This window comes from Cyanistes caeruleus, chromosome 1 (assembly GCF_971803275.1).
Source record: "Cyanistes caeruleus chromosome 1, bCyaCae1.hap1.1, whole genome shotgun sequence".
NCBI classification, from domain to species: domain Eukaryota; kingdom Metazoa; phylum Chordata; class Aves; order Passeriformes; family Paridae; genus Cyanistes; species Cyanistes caeruleus.
The window spans coordinates 121,162,948-121,174,957 of record NC_141701.1 but is presented as its reverse complement, the minus strand read 5'-3'; the positions used below and the strand labels follow the sequence as shown (position 1 = coordinate 121,174,957).

Below are 12,010 nucleotides of genomic sequence, written 5' to 3'. Positions count from 1 at the left end.
GGCACAGCTTTCAATTTAGATTTTTTGTTCCCAGGCTATTGCCATATTCACTTGTTTTCTACTCAAGTAGAATGACTGTGATTAACACGGGGTGTTTAACAGCCCTAAGAAGCCTCTGCATTTGTCCCATCTAATTTGACACCATTTACAGGGTCTGAATCCTGTGGAATACACACAACATTAGCCTTCTGATTAGCGTGAGCTGCTGAAAATCTGCTATGTTCTGACTTGTTTTCCATGGTGAATTCCCACCAATGTTTTATTGAGTGTAAGGAATTTCCACCAAGGCCAACAGGGAGCATTTATTCAGGAATCATAAGCACATCTCAGACTTCAGACTGGTACTTTCATTGTAGAGTTTCCTGTAGTAATTTGGTAAGACCACTAAAACTGAGCAGGAGCAAATAAAGATCACTCAAAAATCCATACAGCAAGTCAAATCTGAGCTATGTTAGTTTAACAAGGTTTCCAGAATAGTTGCTGGAGGAAGTGCCCAGAGCTGCTGCTGCCTACTCAGGTCCACAGACTCCTTCTGGGAGAGCAGAACCATGGTACCCCAGGGACCCACTGATGCATCCAGCAGCCCAGGCAAGCACAAGGCTGCTGCTCACAGCTGCAGAGGAGACAGAGCATCTGGCTCCTGGGACCACCAGGAGACAGCCAATGCTCCCTTCTGGTGCACAAATGGGCATTTGCTTCTGATCTCATCAAAAGCAGGGAATCTAATTAATGAAGTAAGAGTTGCCCTACCCCTACGTACTTATAGGGTTAATGCAGTCATTATAGATTGTGAGAAGAGCTAAGACAGAAAACTGAGTACAAAAATATTAAATTATAAAAATATCTTAATGATATCTTATATCTTAATGATATGCAAAACAGCTTATATAGTCAAGAAAAGACAAACCCTGCAAGGAAAGTTTTTTAGAATTGCCCTCTTTCCTCATGAAAAGGAGTATATGGCTTTATTTAACCAGGTAAGACAACTTTAACAAACATCTCATCACACCTATTGCTTTTCTGGCTGTGTTTTAGCAGTTTATTATTTGCATCAAGCATGAAGAATTTTGAACCTGGAAAAGTCTCCTTCTGCTTTAACATCACATTCCCTCAAGGGTACAGCATTATTTAAAATTCAATTCCTACAATATATACTTTTTCAAAAAGCACCCTCACAATCTGACAGGTAAAAGCTCCAGAAAACAATTTTTCAGTGACAATATTCCCAAAAGGAATCCAGCTTCAACTCAAATTTGAATAATGTGAGCAGGAAGGAGCTGGAAATGTACATTAATGAATAATTGTTCAATTCATGTGACAGGGATCATCTTCCACTGGAAATGACAGTTGCACTGAAATGATAAAACTGCAGAGTGTAAACTTGAACTTAAAAAGCCTTCAATCCATTTTCCTACCCAGCATCCTTCACGTAACATATCAATATGACCCATCTGTCCTTCCCTTCTGATTCAAATCCTTTGAACAAGGAGACACAAACCACGAAAAGTGGTCTGATTTACAGTGATGAGAAAAATCCCAATTCCCACTAAAATCAAGATCAAAATGCCCTGATATTTAAGGGGCAGACACACCATTTAGCACCAGAGTTGGCTGGAAGACAAGAATTTCTATTTGCAAAAGTAGTCAAAGGTTTTCTCCCATGTGAGTCAGCTGCTTAGAAGATCATTTTCAGTCCCGCTGCTCTAGTGGCTTGGGGTTCTTGTCACTTGTCTACACTCACTCAAGCTGATCAAATAAATGAATTTTGAAGGGAATCTCCACTCCAAAACTGCCAATATTTGATTGGTGAGGGCAGTCAGCAGTAGGGAGGGGAATCAAGTTTCTGCCCTGAACCATGCAGCCAAATTACTGAGGTTTCTTCCTACCAACTCAGCATGTGTGAATGTAAGAATCTGGGCTTGAGACAGCTTACAGGGTCTTCTGACTTTGTGCTCCTTTAAAATATTTCTACTGGATATTCATCTTTGAGAATGAGCAGTTTTAAAAGCTAGTATGCAGAGAAGGAAGGTACTCATAGAAGAAAGATTTGTCTTTGGCATCAAAAAGAATAAATTCTGGTACTGACAGGGTAATAGTTCTCCAAAGTATTGAGTTGGAGGATCATCATGCTAAGGACAATGAAAGAATTTAACTCAACTTGTCTGTTCAGGCCAGCTCCTGCAGATTTACTAAAGCATAGTAAATAGTCATGAGCCTCCAGAACTCTCACTAACACCTTTCTCTTCTATTTTGGCCTCTCACTGTGGAACAAATAACTATGTTTTCCTTCTAGCCACTCAGTGCAGACACCTGAGCACAAAGAGCACAATAACATACAATAGTCAAGTGAAAGGGGAGACACATAGGAAGTAAAACTCTTAAAAGGCATATTCTGAAAAAGGAATAATAAAGTGAGTTTACAGAGCTCTGGCAAAAATACATTAGGAAATTAAAATCAAATGACCGAAGGTACCACATCTCCACCCATCTTGTCAATCCATCTGAAACCTGATCCTGACACATGACAAGGGCATCTGACCTGCTCGTCAATCAGCACCAGAGCATCCCTGCTGCCAAATTAATGCCAAACTTCCAAATGTAAGAGAAGACAAAAAAAAGTCACGTGCCCAGGTAGAGGGCATTGCAAGCTAGAGGCAGCAATACAGTGCCTAAAAACTGTAATATGTCCAAAACTCCTAGTCAAGTGCCTCCATTTTTGTACCCATACTGACCTTCTCAGATGGAAAGCACATCTCTACAAGATTTTCCAACCCCCCCGAAAAAACTGTCTCATTTGCAAGGTGATTTGGGGGTAAACAGTGTCATTATAAGGCCAGATACTTATAAAATAGTCAATAGAAGTTGCAAACAGCTGTACACACACACTTACAGATTGCACATGTCAATCCTGGGAGGAGACAGTGGCAGTAGTTGAAGTAGGAGCTTTACTCCATTCTTCCATGCTTCCTCTTTCTCAAATTCACAGAAAAGGTAGGTACATTCATCCGCTGAGAACTGGTAGAAAGCATGACTGTCTTGAAAATAGAGTTGTCTGTCCACTGTTAGAAAAATAATATTAGATACCCTTTAAACCTTCACCATGTAATATACATTCTGTATTACACTTGATCTTAATGCTGAGTTGTACCATCACTTGGGAAAAAGGGTTGAATATTCAGCACAGAAACAATCCTCAGTTTAATTCAGTGCATCCAAAGAGGAAAACCCCAAAACCTCAGTTTAAAGATCTCCAGGAGCCTGAAATTCAAGCCTTAAGACTGATGAGTGTTTAGTCAATTTCAGAATCAGTTCAGGTTTAGGGAATTAAAACCTTTCTCTTTTTTGTTAGATTACTCAGTTTCCATTGGTTTCTATACTGTTTTCAGTAATGATCAGGCACCAGTAAACAAAGTGTAGTAACGGGGATGCAGCTCATCATTATTCCAGCTTCTTCTCAAATTCAGGGCTACTGGATTTGTAGACTAAACCTGGATAAGAAGATGTACTTGTTGTCTTCCCTGAAAAATTTACTTGATAGGGAAGGAGGGACAGAGTCCAAAGCCAAAAGCACAAGCTCCTGCAACAAGTAATTTAAGCCTTGCTGAGGCTGCACCACCAGACATGCTGTCAGTTTAGTTGAAAAAAACCCTTACACTGTCAGTGTACACATGCAGAAATCTTCCACAACTCCTCACCTTTTCACAAGAAAGGGGTTAAGTGTCTAGCACAGACCCCAGGGTGGAGTATAACCTAATCTGAGCTGCCTAAGCAGTCCCACCCTCAAAGCATCAGATATCCAGAGGCTGGTTACCAGTGAAATTATCACCAACCATGTTATCTGAACCAAATCCCTCAGTTTGGTGGGGGAGCTGGGGACAGCAGGGTAGGACCTGGCCTCACTACCATCTCAAGGACCTGGGTCCTCTCTCAACCCACTGTAATTAAAAACTGTGGAAAACAGAGAGGAAAAGAAAATCATTAATAGTTACAGAAGTCATCTGGTAAAGCCATGATCTGCAGTGGCTAAACAGCTGCTGTCTTGTGAGAAACCTAAAATAACTTGTGGGAAAGAAAAAGAAAGGCTGGAAAAGACCAGCACTCTGTCTGCAACTTGATAATAGGCAATTACTGTTGCAAAAGCAAAGGGAACGAAATTGCCACAAACAGGGGATTGATCTTTGGTATTTGTGAAATAAAAGGTCACGGACGTGAGCCTCCCGAAAAGATAGTAGAATAAAGAACTGGCAAGAAAATTTGATCAATCTGTGCTTTTTTCCTTTCCCTCCTCTGATCAAAACCACAACTCTTGTCCTATGCAGGAGAAAGGGATAGCCTTCCTCTCACTGGAAGTACTGGCAGGACTGACCTGACAATATAATGCCCATATCCAGGAGGAGCTGCCACACTCCAACTGCTGTAGATCTGCACTTGACAAAAGGGCACTGCTCCAAAAGCCAGTCTACGAGTTCTGATCCAACACAGCTTCTCCTGAAAATAAGCAAAACATCACTTCTTAAGCTACAGCAATGCTAAAGCATTCTTTTATAATAAAGAGCTATTTTTAAAGCTATCAAAAAGCCTTTTTGCTCAGCACAGAAAACTCTTTGTCTCAAATCCTAATTTTTGTAAACCTATTCATTTCAGGGGAAGAAATTATATTGGCAAGCCTCAGGGGATACCTCCAGCTACAATGAGGGAACTTATGTTAGAAGAGCAAGTTCCCTTACATACCTGATTCATGTAGCATACTTTGCAATATGTAGCATTTTTATCAATTTGTGCTGCATACAGTTCATCCAAAGATGCATGAGATAAATAAAATCCAATTTTTAGCCTCAGGATTTTCTTTTCTTTCTGAGCATAGGCATAATCAGTATAGCTAAACAATATATGTAAGACCTTTAAGTGCTGCTCTGGGATGTACTTTTAATGGTAAATAGATATATTTAAACAATAATTAAAAAGTAATGGATTTCTCCTAAACACAGGTGTGAATGAATGGTGCTATAGTAGAGAGCTGTATATTTTGGTATAACTGAAAATAGGAGGAAGCATTTATGCTACAAGGCAACACAAATGGAAAATCACTTCATTACAGAAATATTCCATAAATTACATGCAGGAATCACTGTGTCACTAAATCCTAGAATACAATTAAGCTCTTTTATAACTCCAAATCAGGGCTGAAATTAATACTCTTTCTTTCCAACAAAATAACTGACAAACACTATTGTATATGAAAATCATAAGCATTTGAATAAATGGATATACAATCAGGCCACTGCTGTTTTCTGAAAACTGACATTGTAATGCAAGAAAACATATTAAGGTACATGAGACACTAAAGAAATGTTTTAAGAAAATTTTTTCAATTCTTAATGACATATGCAGAATCTTTCACTCAGAATTTACTCTCTTGTCAAATCATAGAGGCATGGATAAATGCAAATACTCTTAAAACTGATTAAAACAAATTATTTTGATTTACCTGCAAATGCCAGTAAGGTACACCCTGTCTTTAATCAGGTCAGAAGCTTGTAGAGTAAAAATATTCCTGAGAGCTCTCCCAGCACAGGAAGAACTTTCTCCATAAATCTGAATGAAAAGAGAAATTGAAAACTGTGACAAACAGGGATTTATTCCTGCTGAAGTAAATTGCCTTGCCACTGTCCACTCCCTCCCTTTGAGCAATGCCTTCTTCACAGGTAAATGACAAGCAAGCACACAAAGTCTCACAGGAAATGCACCCCAGCTTCTGCCAGTTGTATCATGTGTTGCAGGTGCCCTATGAGCTGGGCTGATTTTAGATTGGCTGCCCTAGAAAAGGAGAGTTTTTACTATCCATCCATCAGCTTTACCTTTGAGAAACAGTAAAATGAAAACACATGTTATTCTAGCAAAGCAGAGACACATGAGCTATTGCAAAATCACACAAATACGGTTTAAAATAGATATAATTTCCAATGTATTTGGGCTAAATAATTTATTTCAAGCCTAATACACACTGAAACACTGTTTCATAGTCTTTTCTTTTCGTTCAGAACCTTTGGAGGTTTCCTATGACAGCTGTAGATCAGTTCATCCATGCATTGACAGGAGGACATGATCTTTCAGAATGGACACACCTCTGATTCCCCCACACCTGATTTCTACCCTGCACCTCAAGGCTGCAGATGTGTCTGTCAAAACAGAACTTAAATCAGTCTTCCATAAAATCATGTTCCACCCAGACTCCTTGTACTCCTTACTGAAGAATTTACCTTGGGCTCCTTTTGTGATGTTTCCTGACTGTCCCATCAATACACACCAAGTGACACAAAGAACTAACTTGATGCTGTTTGGTTTCATCTTTTTGTTTGTTTGCTTCCTACGTTTAGGAACTTTTTAAGGCATACAGAATAGACCTGAGACAGCAAGCCAGACATGCATATTGTTGCATGCAAACCACAGTTCTCAAATAGTGTAAAAGTAAGCCAAACAGTGGCAATCATTGAAGTGACTGGGAAGCAAGTGCACACTGAAATTAACAACAATTCATTTTGCAAACTCAGTAATAGAAGGACATGATTTGTTCCACACACACACTAAGTGATAACTAACTTCTTAACTGGATTTAACTGCAGGTCACATTCACAAGTGTCTTCAAAGCTACCATTAAAAGGTTGAACTGAAGCAGAAGCATTCCTCACATGTTGTTTGATGAAATAGAATTAAAAAGAAGCTTCACAAGTACCTTATTTGAAGGAGTTTCCAAATAGGGATTTGAAATTCTTCTGGACAGGGTCTGTAAGATAATTTGGTAGACTGTTAGTTTTCTTATGGTTTCGGCATATGAAAAAAAAAAAAAAGTAGCTGCAATCTAGTCTTTTAGCTATTGAAATCTACATAAAAAGAATTTATCAATTCATCTAAATACGTCTCCAAATAATAATTGTTTCAGATCAGGAAAAAGGTAAACTCAGTTCTATGTTTTTTTTACATTTATTCTTATCTGGAAAAGAAGATGAACAATGAGATGGCAAAACCTATAGATAAGACACAATTATTTGGTCAGGAAAGATGAAAAATGACAGTGAAGAATATCAAGATAAACCTAAAAAATGCTGGGTGAAAAGAAAATATTGTGATGAGCTCAATATTGAAATCAGCATGTACTAGAGGGAGAAAATGTAATTACACATACTTTTAAAGCAAACTTTATCAATTCAGTAAAGACACCTCAGGGTCACAGAACCCTTTTCAAGGAAGACCACTCTTCTAAATGAAATTGTTAACTGTAGTTAAAAGAAATTAGGATAAATGGTGAATAAAATGGTGACCGGTGGGGAGGTGACTCATGTAGATCAGCATTATCTCTGCTGTGACACATGTTGCACTCATAACAGCTTCTCAAGAAATGAATGCTGCACTGTTAGAGGGGATTCAGACAATAATAGTGGGAATAATAAAGGATTTGGATACATTTTAACATGAGAAAAGACAGAAAAAACTATTTACCTTACAAAGGAGAGATTACAAGAGACATAATGCAATTATACAATATGGCACAGAGAAAAGGCAGATTTTCTGTGCTCTGTCTTACATTACACAAGAATAACTGATCATTCAGTGGAATTAGAGAGTATTCATATTTGAGGAGACAGAAAGAAAAATCACAAATAAGTCTTCACAGCAGGGACATGCAAGTGCCAAAATCTTACCACTCATCAATAAAGACTGGGATTTAAAATTATAACATTCACAGTGAACCAGGACTCTGAAAGGCAGAGACAGGATAAACATCTCCACAAGAAACAGGTTACCCCACTCTTACTCACTATGATCCTCCCATATCTTGTCATTATTAAAAGTCAAGATATTGTCTCTACTGATGCTTACTTGCAACTTCTATCTTACTACAAGCCACACAAATACAAATAAACACTGCCTAAAATGAGCCTGGAAGTGGACAAGAAGGCATTGTGGAGGTGCACTGGCACTACAACAGGAAGCTCATGTGGTGCACCCTCACATTATTCCAACTTGTAAGCAGCATAATTAATTCCTTGCTTTGAGAAAGATCCAATTCTCACACCCTTCACACCCTGTAAGAATTACAGAATCCATATTTCAGTAACACCACCTGCTTTTTTCTCCATATTCTTGTCCCTGTATTTTTAGAAAGGGAAGGGAAGAGGAACCACAGAGGCTCCTATCGCTGTTTACCCTTCCACACTCATCACAAGCCTTAGTGTAGTTCCATGCATTACAGTAGCTCCATATGGAAATAATATAACATATAAGCCTAATTTTCCTCTCTTGTACCCAACAAAGATGCTGAAAGAGTGCAGCACTGCCTTGGATCCCACTTACTCTTCCTAGCTGGCATGTCATTAACACCTTGGCTCTGCAGCAGCCCTACATACCACCACTTCTCTTGGTTTCTGTCCAAGTCTTTCATTCCACAAGCCTCACTCACTGCAGCAGCACAGTCAAAGTTTATGCATGGATTTCCCTGCTCCTTTCCCAGGCTGGCACTGACAGAGGACAGGGAGGATCACCCAGGGAGAATACTGGTACTGCAGTGTGCACTTACATGACAGTGTAAGGTGAAACTCATAAATTTGAGATAAATTTGGTTGCCCCCTACAACAGGGTTACAGTGGAGATGGATAAGAGAGACTGACATATACCATTTACCTTGTGTAAAACAAGGATATCCCACACATATCTTGTCACTAAAATAGAGAGACATGGATTTGACAGATGGACAGTGGATAAGGAAATGGACAAATTCAAAGAGTTGTGGTCAATGGCCTGATGGCTGTGTGGAGACCAGTGATGAGTGGTGTCCCTCTGGGACCATATTATTTAACATCCTGATGTTAACATGGGAACGTGGGCAATGGGATTGAGTGCACCCTCAGCAAGTCTGGGGATGACAAGTTCACTGGTGTGACTGATATTCTAGAGGGAAGTGGTTCCATCCAGAGAGATCTGGACAGGTTTGAGAGCTGGGCCTGTGCAGTCCTCATGTATCTCAACAAGACCAAGTCTTGTGCTTGGGTTGGGGTAATCCCAAACATGGACACAGGCTGAGTGATGAGTGGATTGAAACCAGCCCTGTGGAGAAGGACTTGGGCATGTTGGAGAATGAGAAACCGGACATGATCCAACTGTATCCTGGGCTGCATCAGAAGAAGGAGGAGCAGCAGGTTGAGGGCAGTGATTCTATACCTCTACTGCACTTTTGTGAGACCCCTACTTGGAGTACTGCATCCATTTGTCAGCCTCCCAGTATAATAAAGATGGGGTATCTCTTGGAGGAAGCCTAGAGGAGGGCCACTGGGTTGAGCATGAGAATGGAGCACCTCTCCCATGGAGGTAGGCTGAGAGAGTTGGGGTTGTTCAGCCTGAGGAAAAGAAGGCTCCAGGGAGATCTCGTAGTATCTTCCAGTATCTAAAGGAGGCCAACAAGAAGGACATAGATGCACTTTTTATCAGGGAGTGTAGTGGAAGGACAGCAGGTAATCATTTTAAACTGAAACAGGGTAGATTTAGATTAAATATTAGGAAGAAATTCTAAGGAGTCTGCAAAAGGTGTCTGATGCTGAAAACCAGTACAGAAAAGAACCCAAAACTTCTAGTTTATCCTTCAGACCACAAAGTACTAGTTCTGGTGCACGGAAGATGGGAGGAATTCACAGCCCTGAAATGGGATGAGGGAGGACAGGACAACAGCTTTTCAGTGGCAGCCTGAACCCACATCAATGCAGAGAAAAGATGAAACACTGGAGAGACCATGAGAGTACATTTAGCCTGCTATGCAGGAACCCAAAATTTCTAAAAGCATAAGAAAATAGAAACTGGATAGGAAAAAACAATAACAAAAAAACAAAACAAACAAAAAAAAAACCAAAAAAAAAAACCAGGAAGTGGTTTTCTGGAATAGGAAAATTGATACAGAAATTTAGGATTTTTATGTCCTAGCTACCATGATAGATCTTTCTTCTTTTCTTTTCTTTTCTTTTCTTTTCTTTTCTTTTCTTTTCTTTTCTTTTCTTTTCTTTTCTTTTCTTTTCTTTTCTTTTCTTTTCTTTTCTTTTCTTTTCTTTTCTTTTCTTTTCTTTTCTTTTCTTTTCTTTTCTTTCCTCAATAGATATTAGGTACTGAGCACACCTCTGTTCAGCAGACTCTGCTTTGGCTGTTGGGGATAAACTGGGCAGTTGCCTACAGGAGGAGAAGAGGTAGTGGATAAGTAGCCCAGCCTATCTTCAAAGACCCCAGATTTTGGGTGGCTCTGGCTCTGCTGGGGAAGCACCACTCCTCCCTGAAGATATCTGGTAAATATAGGCTGCTCCCCCAAAATTATTTTGACATACACACCAATTGAAAATGCATTTGCAAATCGCTCTAAGAATGAGCCAGAATGTGCTTTTAAAGCAAATTAATTAGTCGTCAAGCAAACAGCTCATCTCTAATGAAAACTACCTTGGAACAGTTATTGTTGGCCATGCCAAGTGCTGCTTTCTAGCTACTGCCACCCTGGCATCCCCATGTGCCTCTTTGCCAGCTTGAGGAGAAGCTTTGCCAAACCCCATGTCAGGGAGAGGACGGGGCTATGGCAGCACGTGTGGTCCTGGGACAGAAGACCCTATGTGCAGGAGCTCCAGAGCACTGGTTGTCCTCCAGCAGGGCTGTCCCATCACACGTGAGTAGGTGTGCATAGGCAGCTTCATCTTCCCTGCTGGGGATGCAGGAAGAAAGAGGCAGGGAAAGGTCCTCTGTCTTTCAGAGTCTGAACTATGAACATGGCACAGGGATGGCATTGTCCTAGTGTGGGGACACAACCTGCACATGACAGGACAGGACAGAGTCACAGAGAAGGTTTTGGAATAGGACTGCTAGTATCAAGTCTGAATACACCACAGAAAATTTAGTCTGAATTGGCGAACATTATAAAGGAGTTTACTGTGCTGTTTAAAATCATTAAAATCTCAAGGAGTAATGACGTGAAAAGAATGGGGATTAAAATAAAGTGATCAGCAAGTAATTGAAACAACCAGAAGGAAATATTTATCTACAATCTATATGAATGATCAGCCTATAGGACTCTAAGCCAAACAATTAAATATGCTAGGTAGACTTTTAGAAGCAGAGGCTAATTTAATGACTAGTACTACTACACAAAGTCTATAATTAAATTTAAATTAGTATTGCTTCAACAGTACAGTTATTTTTAAAACAAGCTGAGAATTTATGACATTATTTAAAGTTAAGAATGCAAAGGTATTGATGATAATATTTTAATTATCGGCATGGACTGTTTTTTTAGAGGTTTGGAAAGAAATTCCCCCACAAAATACTACACAACAGAGTATAGTAATGGTTCCATTGGAAAGAACAAGCTGTATCTTACTGTAAGATGCTGACTTAGTTCCTTCCATGGGTTTTGAGCTGGGTCCACTATAGCAACTCTCTGTGCATTTACTACAACCTGGTTAACGCTCAGATCAAGGGATAAGGGTAGTATAGTGCATGGATTTAGTCATATTTTTTTGGAGATAGATTTGAATTTTCTCCTCATTTTTAGACCTGAATTTTTGCTTTGGCCACATCTCAGCTTGGGAGAATGACTTGCCTACAAGTTGCTTGTGCCTCGCCTCCTGCCCAAGCTGTTCCAACAACTGCTGATATTTCTGCCATTGCCAGCACTGCAGTCACAGTAGCATCAGCAATGCTCCATACATCTGCTAGCAATTTAATCACCAGCATGCCCAGAAAGAAACAAAGCAAGAGTGCTTCAAGCTCCAGTTCAAGTGCTTTCCTCAGCTGGGATTTAGTGCAGTGGTAGCAGCCAGCAACCTGTCTACACTAGAAGTCATAATGTAACACCTCAAAAGAGGCTATAGAAATTGTAAGAAAATAATAATTTCAAATATGGAACAGAAACGTTTTGCCTTTCTTCTAGGAGCTTCTGATATTCATGTGCAGTCAGTGAGAAAAAAGAATGACAAAAATGGGAATGAAG

The 12,010-nt window shown here is 39.8% G+C and overlaps 1 protein-coding gene across 2 annotated transcripts in view; it reads right to left on the bottom strand.

Moving 5' to 3' along the window:
- Window positions 1-12,010, bottom strand: part of RAPGEF5 (Rap guanine nucleotide exchange factor 5) — a 156,419-nt gene that overhangs the window by 120,805 nt on the left and 23,604 nt on the right. For both annotated transcript variants that reach the window (XM_086854251.1, XM_086854259.1), the window contains 4 exons: window positions 6,734-6,784; window positions 5,489-5,595; window positions 4,367-4,488; window positions 2,891-3,059 (listed from right to left, as the gene is read on the bottom strand). In XM_086854251.1, the coding sequence (XP_086710377.1) occupies window positions 2,891-3,059; window positions 4,367-4,488; window positions 5,489-5,595; window positions 6,734-6,784 (449 nt within the window). Of the gene's footprint in view, window positions 1-2,890; window positions 3,060-4,366; window positions 4,489-5,488; window positions 5,596-6,733; window positions 6,785-12,010 lie in introns of those variants that run through there.